Genomic DNA, 17,391 nt, shown 5'->3' with positions numbered 1-17,391 from the left:
TTTTTTTTAACATCGTTTTTATTGCAGTACCAAAATAATTGCACAGACAACACATTTGTGATTAGCATAGCAGTACAGCAGTATGGCACATAATCATACCGCCTCCCTTAACATGCTACTCGAGCCTCCAGGTAGAAGACCAAGCAACGAGCACAGTGAGTCCATTCTTTGCTTCATTGTCCAATGTCCATTTCCATAAACGCAGGAAGACGCAGACTGCTTTTAAGTTTTCACCCCTCCCCCACCCCCTATTAACCACCCCCCCAAACTCCCCATACTCCCCAACACCCTCCCCCGTGGCAGCGCTGCAGTAGAATTCTTGAGAAAAGTAAGGTCTGGTGTGTGCAAGGAGGAGTTAAACATTCCCTAAAGGTGTGCTCCTGGTGCGCTAATGGGGCCGTCCGCCTCAGAGTTTGCATCCTCTCCCTCCTCCTCATCATTATCATCCCAGAGCGCCTGCACCATCATTTCCCATGCTGTTGCCCTCTCCATGGCTTTCTCATCTGCAGTCCTCCTAGCCATCTGGTATCGTAAAGTGCTTTCACAGGCTGCCCACCTCAGACATTCACCATACCAGCGTTTGTATGTGGGCCCCACTTTCGATTTCCAATTCCTGGTTATTTCCCTCTTCGCCAATATCAGCCCCATGTCTATGAATCTGCTGGTCGTCTTATTCTTAGACGTGTGTGGAAACCAGTGCAGCACCCTCACTGCTTTAGTGTATTGTATCTCCCTATCCGTGGCGCTGTTTAAAGCCCTCCCGACCTCCTGCCAGTATTCCCCCAGTGTAGGGCAATCCCAGAGCATGTGTTCTTTGGGTCCATACTTTGTCTGGTTCAAGATTCCGAGATTTTGTGTGTATTGTGAGATGGCATATACTACAATTGGAGCACGGGTAGTGACCGGTAATCTTGGGTAGACCCCAGGCGTCTAAGACTGATGGGGGGCTCTGCAACGTGGTTACCTTGGGGCGTGTGTGAACCAGGTTATCACGCAGGCTGCGCCCTCTTTTAAAAGAGAAGGAGTTTTTCCCAGTTTCTGTTGTTGGTATTGATAATGCGCCAATGTTTCTGGATGGTTTTTTTCACGGCATTGGATGCCGAACTATAAGTTGTGACGCACGTCAAAGGAATCTCACCCTGGACCTTCGGGATTTATTCAAGAAGGGCTTCCCTAGGTTGGTTTCTAGCTCTTTTATAGCCCTTAGTGAGGACTTTGTCTGGATAACCCCTATCTTGAAGTTTTTATGTCGGATCATTTGATTGTTCTCGAAAGTCATCAAGATGGGTACAGTTTCTCCTCAGACTGAGATATTGTCCATATGGGAGATTCATTATCTACAGATTTCAAGACTCCTATAACATTTTTCCAGACCCATGAAGCACATGCTACGGGAGTCCTCTTTTCTTGTTCGTAATTGAGCCAAAAATACTAGTCTCAGTAACACATTAAAGGCTTTGGGATTATGGTTCTAAATATGCTTGGATGGAAGCTTACCTGAATCAGAATCCTCAGTACTTCTTTGTTCCAATTCCAAGGTCCCAGAAGACTCGCCTGTAAAGGTATCGCTTTCCCCAGTGGTAATGGTCTCTGTGACATCTGTACTTTCTACGACACTGGGCTCTCCCAAGCTTTCCATTTCTGGCCTCAGGTTTTCCACAGGTGGTTGTTTTAGACTGTCTGCAATCCAAATTGGTCTTTTTTTTCCCTTCTTTGTGGGTTCCTTCTCAGGGATGTCCGCAGCATGATCCACCTCCTGCAGGTCCAATTCAGTATGTTTTCGAGATTCTATGACTGAAAAAAAAATATTAATGGCACATTTTAAATATTTTTTTGATTATTAGTTCCAGATCCAAATTATTTCAGCTTATTTAGATGTGGTTTGGAATAGGTGTTATTAAAATGAAACAAACCCAATTCATAACTTAACCTTTTTGTAAACATCACTTTTCAATTATTTCAATTACTGTTTTATCACTTATAGACTGTACTTTCAGAACGGATACCACAATCTATTCAACCTCCACTACAGGTCACATATAATGCCTAAGTTTGCTTTCTATTTCAACTTCCATCTTCAATCAGGCAATGAGTTTGATTTTAATGCATTGTGATGGTTCCAAAAGCTGATTTCGGGGCAATGAATCATTCTGCAATGACTCTTGGGTGATTAATTTTGAGGTGGTTAATAATGGGATTCTATTTTATTTGCATTTTCAAAAATGTCAGATGATTTCCTTAATTCCCTGCCTAATTCCTGTTTTTGTTTATGACACCCTAAATGCAATCTTTGCTTAGTCTAATCCATTCCCCAATACTTTCTTTTTTTAACCTCTTTCTTATCTGATACCAGAAGTTAAACACTTAATTTGTCATAGCCCTATATATATTCCCTATTTTTTTTAATGGCAGTACTGGGACAAGTCACGAATAAGAATGAAGGCATTGACAGCACCATTGGTCAACCATTGGTTAACAATGGACCACAAAGAAGCCGATTTGAAATGGACCGTTATCCTAAAGGTTGACAAAGACCAAAGAGGGGGTGACTTGGACAAAAAACTGCTGCAAAAAGAAGCGATGCTGATCCTGAAATTTAATACAGTCACCAAAGGGCTAAATGAAATGTCTGAATTACATAAACTTAACTGATTCTCATGGGCAAAGACGTGACACATTAAGTCCACACTGGACACATAATGCCGACTTTCGACGAGACATCGCCAAATATTAGACCCCAGGATGCACGACAATTGCAACTATATTGATGCAAACCATTAAGAACATTCCCCAACCCTGCCTACATTACAAATACCAGGACAAGGAATGCTTGTATATACTAAACTTTTAAGTGGATAACGAAATTTCCGAAAACAAAAACAATGAGTGACATCAAAAGGGATTTCAGCGTAAGGCCCGATATGATTATCAGTTCTTTCTATATCGGACGCGCGACATATCAGATCAAACGCACGCGATCCAATAAGACCAGCAAAACTTAATACAAACGCTCTCAGACATTGCGCTGTGAAATGATGAACTCTTACAAACAAAATACTCTCCCATAAAATTGTCAGCACTATGTTTTATATGTGCCCACAGTCGTTCATCATCTTAGAATTGGTAGAAAAACATAGACATGCGAAAGAGGGAGGCAAACAAGTGCCGGAAATCACTTACAAGGATCGCTCACAAGGATCTATATACAAACGTTTCAGCGTTTCCATCATTAGTGGAACTACAGCTCCCAGAAGCCCGAAGACCGCGGAAGTAGAACTGAAATATCCGACTCGCTCAGCGCAAGAACACACGGATTGTGTCTCGCTGACTCCAATACAGAGGACCAGCCACGGCTTTAATTTAAGGTATGTGCAAGCCTGCCCCGAGCAGGTCATGCAAGCTCAAAGATAACATTCTTGCCGCTTACATTGAGACCCACACGCGAGTAACGCGTGCTCTTGTCTTTCATCTACAGGCCTGTGATTCATTCGATTTGAGCATCGCTGCATTCGAACACTCCCCCATTGATAAACAAACGAGCACATCTTACAAGTAAGCAAGACGGCACTCGCCGGATACTAAAAAACTGCGTCCTCCCGTAAACCCCCCCCAGTGCTCATTAAGTCATTTTTTGTACCCACAGATAATTGGTTTGTCCCCCACCGTTGTGTATGTAAGTACAACCTTGGCTTCATATTCAATACTGGCATAGTAGTTTTATAATACTTGATGGTAGGCTGATCTATTGTCACAATTAATTTGTTTTGCAGTCGGCCAACGTCCGGGTGTCAATTCAGAGTATGAGTTCTCATACAAGGTAGGAAGCGAAGGCGCGGCCAAGCGGCTAGAAACCAAATCACCACATATAATCCTCCCCAATTCCGATTCAGCCCTTATTTTTTCTCTTTCCCAGCCATGAGGTCCTGATGAGAACCCCATAAATTATTAAGGGTTCGAAACGCGTAGACCATTCTACCACACCATAAGACCGTCAAATTCAAATTATTCCTTTTTGAAATTATAAAAAGAAGCTGATTTGCTTTTCCAGAGCTGTTGTCTATGGTGCTTCTTTTTTCCCCCATTTATTTTTTATTCAAATAATTAGTTTGTGACATTACAATTGTATATATAGTCGTGAGTGTGTGTTGTGTATGAGAGAGTAAGTAACAAGTGCAAATGTTGATCAACTTGGTATGTTAGGATGTTTTTTCACTTATTGTTGTGCTATCAATGTCTGTTTTAAGAAAATGTCATTTTTATGAATAGTGTTCCCTGTATTGTTTGTGTTCGAAATTGTGTTGAATTTTTGGTAAACTTTGAACCAACTAATTCCTTTCAAAAAATGTATTTCTTAAATAAAAGAGATTTAATCTGTGAACTGTGTCACTGTCCCGCACTTAGTTCAATTCTTTGCGCGCAGGAAACTTCATTGAACTAGAGGTCTCAGTACTGGCTTTCTGGTTGTTTAGTGATATTGATTTCAGAGCACGGGTATCCAACATTGGCCCAGGGAGTGCTGGGCAGTCAGTAAATTAATCCCATATAGATTCACTGCAAGCACACTAATCCTATTACAACCTATGTCAAAGTTGACCAACATTGTACACCACCACATTAGAGTCCCACTGAATAACTTGCCTACAAGCTTACAATACAAATGCTATTAGCACAATGGCAATATTCTACATATCAAGAGAGAGAATGTATGCACTTGTGAAGAAGCTAACATTGTCCATTTACTCACCTTTAAAGAGGTAAGTATAACTATTACAAACAAGGTAGATGTGGTACCTTCTAAGGATCCAGATATCTGAGCCTGCTACAGATAGAGCACAGGAAATGCTTGAAAATAGGGCATGTAAAGCATGTTTCCTTAAAGGTACTAACGATATACTTTGAAAAAGAAGGCTAATGGGAAAACTGCCAGTGGGCTGGAGGACAGGGGCTGTTTTCATGGCTGCAAGGGCAGGGGACTTCAACTTCTACACTCCACAGGCAGCACTGAGTGAGCATTGCTATTATTTTTCATAACCTTTTTGAATAAGCTACGTTTCAGACTAAAAATTTGGAGGTGGAGGCAGGGGGGAGGGGGCAAAGAGCCTTGGCTTTTTTTATCACCTTCTCACCGCACACCTCGTCCTCTGGGATATTGGTACATCGCCCTCCAGAAAAACCTGTGGTTTTTTTGGAATTCATGGGAGGATGTTCCCCAGTGGCAGTGTGGTTCACCATTCAGTGCTAATGCTTGCAAGCGGACTAAATTAGGGCCTTTTTGCTTGGAACAAACATACATGATTTGCTGCTAAGGAAAAATGATGCTCAGACCACAAATTACATACATTTCAGCCCATTATATTTGGAAAAGCACACTGTAAAACATATTTATTTATTCACATTATCTTTGAGATTATCACATGCCTTCAGCGCAACAGGGGCTAGTATCAAAACATGTTCCAGGCCTGCTTTCATCTCCTAGCCCAGTCTTGTTTTAGACTGTGCTAGCTTTTATTTGACCATCCAAAGATGTACAAGACAGAACATTTGCAAAGGAGACAACAAAAATGAGTTTTGTATTTGTTTTAAATGCAAAAGCCTTTTGAGATACATAGTGATATATATATTGCTATCCAACATACAATATGACCAATTTCTGACATTAAACTCAACAGGGCATATCTGAATCATATTTATTTGGCCAGTACTATTTAGTTAAGTATTTATATTAAATGAAACCACTGATCTCAATCAGTTTTCCAAGCTTAACTTGTCTTACCTTGATGTTTGCCGTCCGCACCGATTTTTACCGGATCAGTTGACCCGAAAGAGGACGCATCTCCAGCCTGCTCTTGTTCCTTAGACCGATCACTTTTGCTAGTCTCTTCCTTTAAAAGGTCATCAAGCTCTTCTGAGAGGCTTATTTCTGGCTGTGGCATTCCCTTTCCATCCTTTGGAAACCAAGGAGGCCTTTCCATATCCTTGCCATGCGAGTCCGGTTCAGCCCCTTCTGGTAAGCTTGGTTCTTGACCCTCAACGTCCTTTCCGGTTTCTAAAGTAAATGGAAGATCAAGGAGAGGGAAGTAAAGTTTAATATGATTCTGATATATTTTGGTTGCTTTGATCCACAATCCTGAGAAGTCGGTGATCACAATGTGACATCATTTGAACAAGGGGGGGTGGGAGGGTGCAGTCTACCTCTTGACCATAACTACTCATAAACAAAGCACATTCCAAACACTGCTTAAAAGATTTACCTTCTAACCAATTACAGCACTCGGTTTAAGGGTGCAGGGACAGCACTACCCACAACAGTGCCTAGTTGTAGAGCCTTTCCTACTACTGCCTCCTGGTACTAATCAATGACTGAATAATACAATTAAAACAGTTCTCAAAGCTGAACCAACCCAAGGAGAGGAAAGCGCATTCCAAGAACTGAAAACGTTTCTGCTTTACATTCTAATATTGGTATAAGCTGGTGGCGACTCTGCACATTGTCAAAGAGCTTCATGCATGGTTGATCAATTATTAGAGGAAACAAAATTCAGCATCAAGCTAGACTTCAGTTATGCGAGTCATTTCATGTGTATAAATTATACAAACTACAATTAATAAAATGTTCTACTTCAAAATAAACACTGTGTACTTTTTTCTATTAAAAAAATCTGCAAATCCTAACAATTAGTATGTAAAGTGGGATTACAATTTAAGATTGTAGTTTTTTGTGTGAAAACCTTATATGCCCCTAAGGTTCTTTTTAGTACAATGAAGAAAATGTGGCAATGCATATGTAGACAAACACACACACACACACCAACTATATCATACACTTATGTCTCTTAATGCATATCTCTCCTACATATCATAATACATTTGTAATACAGGTATTTTACGATATCTGCAAACCTATTCTGTCCACAATATAAAGCGATTTAGTACATGTTTTGTTGGTCATTATGACCATGCTATACTACATAAATAAACATAAATAAAAAACCAACTTAAGCAATGCCCCTCATCTACCAGGACATTACTATCCAGGAACACCAAACCCAATTACGAACAAAGCGAAAATCCTAGTATTAAAATTAGACTGCAGTATCCAAAGAAGGAAATACCAAACTACTCACATGGCCTCAATACGTGCGCACCTGATTACTAGACTAAGGTCATCTACCACCTACAGAACAAGGAAAGCAAATCATCAGCCCAATTAGAAAAAAAATAATTAAATAAGGGTAGCCAGAATCATCACCATCCAAAGAGAAGTGCCCACAACACACCAGTCCTCAGATGTGTGTCTGGAAACCCAGTCCCTTAAAGAATTATCTTGAAAGTACACATGGGCCACAAAGTCATTTATGTTGTTATGTTACTGGTGTTCATGGTATGGCATTGCAACACTTTTTATATGGTTCTAAGGATTCTATATATCCTTGCCCTAACCCGCTCTGCATATTTTCCATGTGTTGTTGACTGGTAATCTCGACGACATGTTTTTGACAGAAACCTGGCTGAGGTCTGATTCAAACCTGGATTTAGAGCAAGAAGTCCGTCCAGGCTATGTTATATTTTTATGAGATAAAAAAGCTTAGGCAGGGGGTGGCACTGCTATTATTATTCATAACCATTTTAAATAAGCCACGTTTCAGACTGAAAATTTGTGGGGGTGGGAAAAGTCTTGGAATTTTTTTGTCACCTTCTCATCGCACAACTCTTCCTCTGAGATGTTCCGCTGTGGCAGTCTGGTTCACCATCCAATGCTATTGCTTGCAAGTGGACCACATTTGGGCTTTTTTCTTGGAATAAATTCTTCAGGCTCTCTCGCATTGTAAGTCAGGGTCACCTGGAGATCTGGGTCTATTCTTAGTATGGCTAGCGAGGTCACTGCTCCGGTATTCCAGCAACTTATGAACCGTTCCCTGGACTCTGCAAGAGTTCCTTGCTGCTGGAAAAAGACTAAAGTTGTCCTTCTCTTAACTCCATGGCTGCTAAGGCAATTCCCCTCCTGTGCTGGGAAATTGCTATTTTCATTGTTTTATGACGAGCTGGGCTCGTCATCAGTGTACGAGGAGGCTACACCATGACGAGCCCAGCTCGTCATGAGTGTGGAAGGGGTTAAAAAAGTTGTCCTGAGGTCACATCCAACGCTTGTTTTATATCTATTCTGCCTTACAGCATACAAGATTTTTGAAAAAATAGTTAATACTCAGATGACTTCTTATCTGAAAGATAATTCCCTTAAGAATTACACTCAGTCGGGGCGTGGTTTGGACGCCGAGGGAGATGGCGGCTCGGTGAATCTCTCTACCCGTGCGGTGGCCGAAAATTAAAGGTGGAACGCACCTCACCACCCCTGCATCGTTAAAAGTTGCAGAATCAGATACCGGAATGTGAGGGGAGCATTTCGGAAGTATGCCCGTGGATTTTCGTGGCTGATAAGGGATATTTCGTCTAACTCGGATGACCCGCCCCGGAGGCTGCAGCGTGTGAGGCGGACGTGGAGACCGAATGGCTGCCCAGAGTATCGGCGGCTGAGTCATAGGACCCCGTCGGGAGACAGACACGAACACTGGAAGCAGCGCCGATGAGCGGAGCAGATCTCCAGACTCTCCAGAATCGTGAGTAGACGCAACCACCACCGGGCGCCATTAGACCCGTGAAGAACGTTTGCGCTGCTAACATATGCAAAATGGCGGCTCATACTAATCCTCGCATTGATCCTTGAGCGAGGACTCCCTGTGCAGCTCACGGAAGAGGAACTTTATTATTGGGCACCGTGCTACAACCAGCGAGTGCATTGGTAGCTGTGAGCCACTACGTTATAAAATAGGGCGTCTTAACGGAAGTCAATGTTTGTTCCTGGCGCTGCTTTCCTACCGGCGCCTGATGCGAGGAGAAGAAAAGGGTCGGCTTAACCGATCAGTAGCGGTGGACACTTACACAGACGCTGCAACATGGCAATGTATTACTAAGTGATATGGCTCATTAACATGTGGTGGTGTGTATGATGTCCCATGGAGGCAGGGTTTGCTTCATTGATGAAATGGTTATTGTAATGTCGACTGGAGTCCTGCAAACCTATGAATGTGCTCTGGGCTACATCATGAAGCTCTAGATTTACAAAACAAGCCCTGCATGTTGCAATTTTATTGAATATAATAATGGGGCTGATAGAGTGTCTCCAAGAGTGTAAAGTTTAACGCAATGCTGGCTCTCAAAATGGCGACACAAGCTTAGTGTTCTGTTTCCGTGTGCACACCCCCCTACATCGTTCGGCAACAACATGTGTGACCATTATTCCAGCTCAAGGGCGATTTATATAGTAACTTTCATCTCCTTGCACTGAGCCAACTGATGGGTCAGAGTGATCAGCAACTTTAAACGGTCCCTAAAAGGCGGCTGGGTGTTTAAAGAGACTATCCGCATCGACTAAAGAAACTACTAAAGAAACTACGCCTAATCAGCCATGGCAGATAATAAGGAGCTTGCGAAAAGCTTGAAGAGGCTTAAATCCGACCAGTCGAATCCGAACTCGCCCAGCAAAGGGGGAAAAAACAGCCCTGACCCAATTGATCTGATACTCAGCAGATTGGATGAAGTAAGGGATCTGGCAAAGGCAACCAAAGAGGAAGTGGCGGCGATCAGGCAGGACAACCGTGACACCAATGCAAAATTGCTGGAAGCAGAATCGAGGATTAGCAAACTCGAAGATATGGAAGTCAAATCATGCGCAGCCATTAAACGTCTGTGCATAGCGGCAGACCAAACGACACGGAAACTCGCGGAGTTGGAGGACAGGAACAGAAGGGGGAACCTACGGATTTTTGGTATTCCGGAAGATCAACAGGGGAGCTGTGTGGCTTTCCTAGAATCATGGTTTACCCAAGCCACTAACATGACCTTCGTCCATCCGTTAGAATTTGACAGAGCGCATAGAGTGCCGGGCAGGATAAGTAAGACTCAAAAAGGCCCTAGAGCCATTGTGTGTAAACCATTACGCTACCAACATGTCGAGCAAATTCTCAGCTTTATGCGGAAAAATAACCATATCCTGTGGAAGTCATCTAAAATCTACATATCACAGGATTTTAGCAAAGAGACAGTTGATGTTAGGAAAGCGTTCTTGGCACTCCGACCGATGTTGAAGAAGAGAGGTTTCCAGTATGGCTTCATGGGCCCAGCAAAGTATCGTGTGATTATCCAAGGTTCTCCGCACATCTTTTCAGATCCATTGAAACTGAAACGCATGTTGGAAGGACCTGAAGACCTAGACATGGAAACAAACAACATTGAGGACTCAGCTGGCCAGCCTTCAGCCTCAGGTTACAAGTGAAGGATCTTATCCACGTTTTCCATGCAATTTTGCATGTGTGTTCTTTTTTCTCAACATGGAGGAGCCCTGAACCTCTAACGTTTACTATGTTCAGTTACAATTTAGCAGCTTTTTGCGATGGTTGCAATTGTTATTGATTTAATGGATAAGGAGAAAGTTCTATAATGCCGGCTGGCATAATGTCGTCTGTAAGGTTTGCAATTGATATTGTTCCATTGATTAAGGAGAATGCTATATCATTGCCTGTTAGTACAATGTTCATCAGGTACTGGATATCTGTCCGTAAGCGGCTGCGATTACCATCTGTGCTCTGAGGGGCTATGTCAGCTAATATTGTTGTTACTTTCCTCAGTTGCCTTAAGATCAACAGGAACTATGATATGCACGCCTCTTCTCGAAGTCCCTAGTTGTGAGTCTCTAGAATGTTGTTTACCCAGGTTACCCTAGTTATCGGCAATCCACTGGTATGTTGTGGGAATTGATTTGTTCCAAACTTGATCAAACATGTACACGCACGGGGAGGAGGCACTGCAATCTCTCTCCAGTCACTGTGCCTACTACGTACAGGTGGGGTGGGGAGGGTGGGGGGATGTGGGGATTCTGGGTTGGGATGTATGTTCTATGTCTCTTGTTTTTCTTTCTTTGTGCTTGCATATTAATTACTGTCTTAATACTTGGCGGTGAGGGAGGTTGTGGGCTCTGTTATCGCACTAACACATATATGGGCCTTATTGATCTCGAGGAATTTTGTCTCTTTGTCATGCTACTGCTGATGCCTTGTGTGATATATGACTCTGCTATGATGGTCCATTTTATTGATGACACATAGAATTGTTAGTACTCCGTTAGGGGTAGGTAATGTCGATAAACTGAAGGTATTATCTCTTAATGTTAAGGGTATGAACCAACCTGTTAAGAGACAAAAGATCTTAGACTACATACGGAGATTGAGAGGTGATATTGTCTTGCTACAAGAGACGAAACTTGAATCTAAACAGTTCTACCATATGAGGAACAAATTTTATAATGAGGTTGTGGGTGCAGAAGCTGTGCAAAAAAAGAATGGTGTCTTGATTCTTGTGGCGAGGAAATCTAAGATTGAGCTACTGTCCTCTGAAGCGAGTGATGATGGGAGATGGGTCACGGCCAAGTTGAGTAAGGACAACACAGAGTTTTACGTCACAAACATTTATGCTCCTAACACTAGCGATCTTAGTTTTTGGGAGGCTCTTAACAAGCATATTGAAAACATCCCAGACAATGCTCTTCACATACTGGCCGGAGACTTCAATCTCCCTATGGATGCAACGTTAGATAGAGACTCCCATTGTCCCTTCAAATCAAATAAATCACATAAAGCCTTTATCAATTTATGTCAACGATTTCACTTAGTGGATGCGTGGAGGCTTCAAAACCCCACAGGGAGGGATTACACTTTTTACTCCGCGCCACATGATTCGTACTCCCGAATCGATTATATCCTCATATCACAGAACGGTGTACCTAGAATTGAGTCCACTACCATAGAACCCCGAGTAATGTCTGATCACTCTTGCATCTCCTTGTCCATAGCAAATGTCAAACCCTCTTCTCGTCAGACGTCTTGGCGTCTAAATGACGAAATCCTAAGTAATGAACAACATCGGGCCACAATACAAGAGGAGATTTCCTCTTATCTACAGGTCAACAAAGAAGGGGATACTTCTGATCTCATTAGATGGGAGGCCCTGAAAAGCACCATAAGGGGGGTCTGTATCAAAATCAGATCAGCAATCAACAAAAATTATAACTTAAAGCTGGAATCCTTAGAAAGTGAAATTGCGAACCTAGAGAGTAAACATTTGAAAGACCGAGATGACATGTCTCTTCATGCCCTGGCAAATAAAAAATACGAATACAATAAAATAGTCAGCGAGAGAGCGGGTGTTTGGCTTGACAACAGAAGGAGGTTCAAGATCTGCGATTCTAATAAAGCTGGTAAAAGTCTAGCGTCATATTTGAAGTTTAAAATTCAAAAGAACTCGATCAGTGTCATTAAAGACGCAGAAGGTTCCTCGCACTCGGACCCAGACAAGATAACAGAGGTGTTTAGGGTATTCTATGAAGACCTTTATGCCAAGAATAAAACGGTGGAGGAAGACAAGATTAAGTGTTACCTAGACGAATGTGACCTTCCACGACTTTCTGCTGAGGACCAGACTAGTCTTAATGGCCCGATTAGTGCTCTAGAAATAGGGAATGCAATTAAAAGTTTGAAATCAGGGAAAGCACCAGGCCCGGATGGCTTCACGGCTAAATTTTACAAAACTTTCCCCTCCCTCCTAATAGAACCCCTACAGCATCTATTTCAAGAAATAAATGATACAGGCGAGGTCAGAGGCACAATGGCAGAAGCAATAATTGCAGTGCTCCCTAAAGATGGGAAAGACCCTTCGCTCCCGAAAAACTATAGACCTATATCACTGATCAATATAGACTGCAAGATCCTGGCTATGATACTGTCCGCCCGCCTCCAGAAGGTTCTTCCCCAGTTAGTCCACCCATCTCAAGCAGGCTTCCTTAAAAATAGGTTGTCCAGTGATAATACAAGGATTCTGGCTCATGTTTTAGAAAAGGCGAAATTGTTAGGTACACCCACAGCAGCGATAACACTGGATGCTGAAAAAGCCTTTGACAAGGTTGATTGGTCCTTCCTTGCAGCAGTCCTTCATAAGTTTAACCTAGGGGACACCTTTACTAGACTAGTGATGTCCCTATATTGCTGTCCGTCAGCGAGAGTGAGAGCCGGCGGATCCTTTTCTTCTGCCTTTTGTCTAAAGCAGGGCACAAGACAGGGATGCCCCCTGTCTCCATCATTGTTCTTATTAGCGATCGAGCCGTTCTTATACCATGTAAGAAACAACCCCAACATTGTAGGCATCTCTTTTGGAGACTGCACGGTTAAATTAACGGCATATGCGGACGATGTACTTGTTCTGTCCGAGAAAGCCGATGAGGCAATACCTGCGCTCTTGTCTGATATTGAAAACTTTTCCAGGGTCTCTGGGTACAAACTCAATAAAGACAAGACGGAGGTTAAACTTCTGAACAATATTGGCGATAAGGGAATCATTGGGGACTCCGGCCTTACTTGGCAGCCTAAGTGTTTCAAATACTTGGGGTTAGACTTTGACAAAGATTTGATCTCCACCCTGAAAATAAACGAAGAACTGACTCTAAAGAAGATAGCCACACTGCTCGAAGGCTGGTCTCCAAAATTTCTCTCTTGGTGGGGTAGAGCGGAGACGCTTAAAATGATGTCTACTCCGTTGGTTAACTACCTGGCTAGCATGCTTCCTATGACATTCTCGAACAACTTTATCACCAAGGTGGACCAGCTGTTTGGTAGCTTCCTGTGGCGTGGGAAGAAAGCAAGGGTATCACTAAAGAAATTGCAATTGGCCAAAGACAAAGGAGGCCTGGGTCTGCCTTCGTTCAGGAACTATCAAACAGCCTTCCTCTGCAAACAGGGAGCCCAATGGTTAATTAAATCACCAAACTACACGCCCATATGGATCAATATTGAGGAATCACTAGTGAACCATGCCCCACTCGAGACCCTTCTTACTATGGACCTATCACATTTACCACACTCCAAATACATATTGCTAAACACTAGACGGGCGCTGCTTAGACTTGATCAGACACACAACACTAAGCTGACATTCGCTAAATCCTCTTTTCTGTCACTTTGGAGAAACCCATATTTAAAGTATAATGGTGATAGACTCTTCTGGAATTCATGGTCCGAGAAGGGCATTAACATGGCAAGGGACTTATACGATGAGAAAGATCCTCTCTCATTCTCGACTCTGCAACGGAGGCATGATCTCACTCCGATGGATTTTTATGACTTCCTGAAAATCAAAGCGATGTTAACGGCACGTAACTTCTCCCCATACACACCATGGTTAGTAACTCATCTTCCACGTCTTGTACTTGCAGGTCACTTCGTCTCTAAGGTGTATAAACTTTTACTGCCCTTGCCCAAGAAAACTCACAGAAAGGTCGAATTGAAATGGGAAGCTGAGCCGAATTCGACAGGCATAGAATTTGACTGGGAGGTGATCCATGAGACGGCCCTTACCCATAAAGTCTCACCTATTCTATTCCAAACAAAGTACATGCTAATAAACAGGGCATTTTGGACTCCAGATAAGCTCTTCAAATGTAAATTAAGAGATTCGCCTACCTGCTGGAACTGCCAGTCAGGCTCAGGCGACCTTGCGCACATGCTTTTCAGTTGTCCTTCTCTACGTATATATTGGGGGAAAATATTTGATTGCATTCAACATGTATTCAAGATACGGCCTGTACAGGAATTTGTATATGTAATCCTAGGGGCGCTTGACCCACAGTTATCAAATGACCAAGACCGCCTGCTTTTGGACTTAATGATGACACTGGCGTGCAAAGTAGTTCTATGCAAATGGAAGAACGCGAAAGAGGTAAACTTTAAAATTTGGCAGGAGTGGTTAACATTTCTTAGAGGTGCTAATAATCCAGCGTTACAAGCAGCTTCATGGAAACCATCCAATAGAAAGCTGTGGAAATCGCTAGATGCATCCTCATTTCACTACGATCCGCCTTGATGCAATACATGCGACTCTATTACAACGGCCTATGTCACCTGTGAGTACGTTTGTTGTCATCCACTAGAGCCTATAATGCCACTCCTACGCACTGAGAGTTATGTCTGTATGTGTTTTATAATAATGCAAGCAAGAGTTGATTTATTATTATATTAAGTTTATTCTCTGTATGTGATTATCGATAGATGAACCGAACATTTTGTATACTGGAAGAATTATTGTACTGTCTTTTCCTTTTGTTTTCCTATTTCAATAAAAACGACTTGAATAAAAAAAAAAAAAGAATTACACTCAGTCAAGATTCATTCAATATCATAGTATAAAAACAGCTCTGGTGGAGATCATAGAGAAAATTAAAATCAATTTGAACAAAGGAGAAAGTGCTGTCCTTTTAGTTGATTTATTAGCGTTGTTTGATATGGTTTCTCACCCCATTCTACTGCAATGCCTGTCAGAAGTTGGCATAGGCGGAATTGCTTGGGGATGGTAAAGAACTTTTCTTGAGGGAAGAAAGCAAGAAGTGCGGCTTGCTCCCTGTCGGACACCAGCAAGTAAGCTTGTCTATGAGGTCCCTTAATGCTAATCTTTCAAGCCCACGTTATTTAACATCTATCTGATTTACCAGGTCAAATTAAAAGATGCTTACTACCTTAGGACTGGATCGAATGCTGATGACACTAGGTGCTCCAGACAGTCGAGCGGTCTTCTTCCATCACTGAAGAGGCATTTAAAGCCTGTCTCTCTACTACTCTGCACTGGTTGGGAGAGAGCCACATGCTATGTAATGTGGTCTCAAATGAGGTCCCCCTATCTGGTCATATGAAAGAGGAATAGCTATTTAGCTTCAGACCTTGGGACTTGCCTCGCTCCTGGGCCCTTTATCACTCGCCAGAAATCTGTGTAAAAATAGATGACAAGCTGTCTTTTTCATCTCAAATCACCTTCGTTGTTGGCACTCGTTTTTCTTCACTCTGCTCCCTCCGAAAGTTCCCAGATGTCCTGCCCTTGGAGACACATAAGACAGTGATTCATGCCCATGTAATCTCGAAATTGGACTGCCCAAATATCCTGTATCACGGCCTCCGTGACCAAGAAACTTTAATTGGTTCAAAATGGGGCTGCTCGTTTGAGCTTGGATATTCCTCAGAGAAAGCATATTACTCAGCATCCTCGAGAGCTACACTGATTACTTGTTAAACAAGCATTTGCAATGCAATGGTCTCGGCATCATTAAAGGTAGAGCTATTGGCATTGCTCATGACATTTTTTTTTCTTTAAATCAAAAATAAATGGCATTGTCATTAACATTGCCAATGCACAGCACTCTGCACTCAACAGCACACAATGCTCTGCACTCACCACTCTGCACTCACCACTCTGCACTCACCACTCTGCACTCACCACTCTGCACTCACCACTCTGCACTCACCACTCTGCACTCACCACTCTGCACTCACCACTCTGCACTCACCACTCTGCACTCACCACTCTGCACTCACCACTCTGCACTCACCACTCTGCACTCACCACTCTGCACTCACCACTCACCACTCTGCACTACCACTCTGCACCCACCACTCTGCCCTCACCACTCTGCCCTCACCACTCTGCCCTCACCACTCTGCCCTCACCACTCTGCCCTCACCACTCTGCCCTCACCACTCTGCCCTCACCACTCTGCCCTCACCACTCTGCCCTCACCACTCTGCACTCACCACTCTGCACTCACCACTCTGCACTCACCACTCTGCACTCACCACTCTGCACTCACCACTCTGCACTCACCACTCTGCACTCACCACTCTGCACTCACCACTCTGCACTCACCACTCTGCACTCACCACTCTGCACTCACCACTCTGCACTCACCACTCTGCACTCACCACTCTGCACTCACCACTCTGCACTCACCACTCTGCACTCACCACTCTGCACTCACCACTCTGCACTCACCACTCTGCACTCACCACTCTGCACTCACCACTCTGCACTCACCACTCTGCACTCACCACTCTGCACTCACCACTCTGCACTCACCACTCTGCACTCACCACTCTGCACTCACCACTCTGCACTCACTACTCTGCACTCACTACTCTGCACTCACTACTCTGCACTCACTACTCTGCACTCACTACTCTGCACTCACTACTCTGCACTCACTACTCTGCACTCACTACTCTGCACTCACTACTCTGCACTCACTACTCTGCACTCAGCACTCACTACTCTGCACTCAGCACTCACTACTCTGCACTCAGCACTCACTACTCTGCACTCACTACTCTGCATTACCACTCTGCACTCACTACTCACTACTCTGCATTACAACTCTGCACTCACTCTGCACTCATTTAATAGGTCTCACCGTTTTCTGCATACTTTTGTGAGAGACTGTTCTATTTCCTTGTCAGTATTTCGTTCCATACT

General features: G+C 43.2%; 1 protein-coding gene across 2 annotated transcripts in view; it reads right to left on the bottom strand.

Annotated features, from left to right (window-relative positions):
• The window catches only part of MIA3 (MIA SH3 domain ER export factor 3), a 340,580-nt gene that overhangs the window by 212,513 nt on the left and 110,676 nt on the right, over window positions 1–17,391 (bottom strand). For both annotated transcript variants that reach the window (XM_086927939.1, XM_086927940.1), the window contains exons 5-6: window positions 5,774–6,046; window positions 1,498–1,794 (exon numbers count right to left, since the gene is read on the bottom strand). In XM_086927939.1, coding sequence (XP_086784065.1) covers window positions 1,498–1,794; window positions 5,774–6,046 — 570 coding nt within the window. The remainder of the gene's footprint in view (window positions 1–1,497; window positions 1,795–5,773; window positions 6,047–17,391) is intronic.

The sequence above is a fragment of the Lissotriton vulgaris genome, chromosome 6 (assembly GCF_964263255.1).
Source record: "Lissotriton vulgaris chromosome 6, aLisVul1.2, whole genome shotgun sequence".
NCBI lineage: Eukaryota > Metazoa > Chordata > Amphibia > Caudata > Salamandridae > Lissotriton > Lissotriton vulgaris.
The sequence above is the reverse complement of the archived record's forward strand: the minus strand, read 5'-3'. Positions and strand labels throughout refer to the sequence as shown.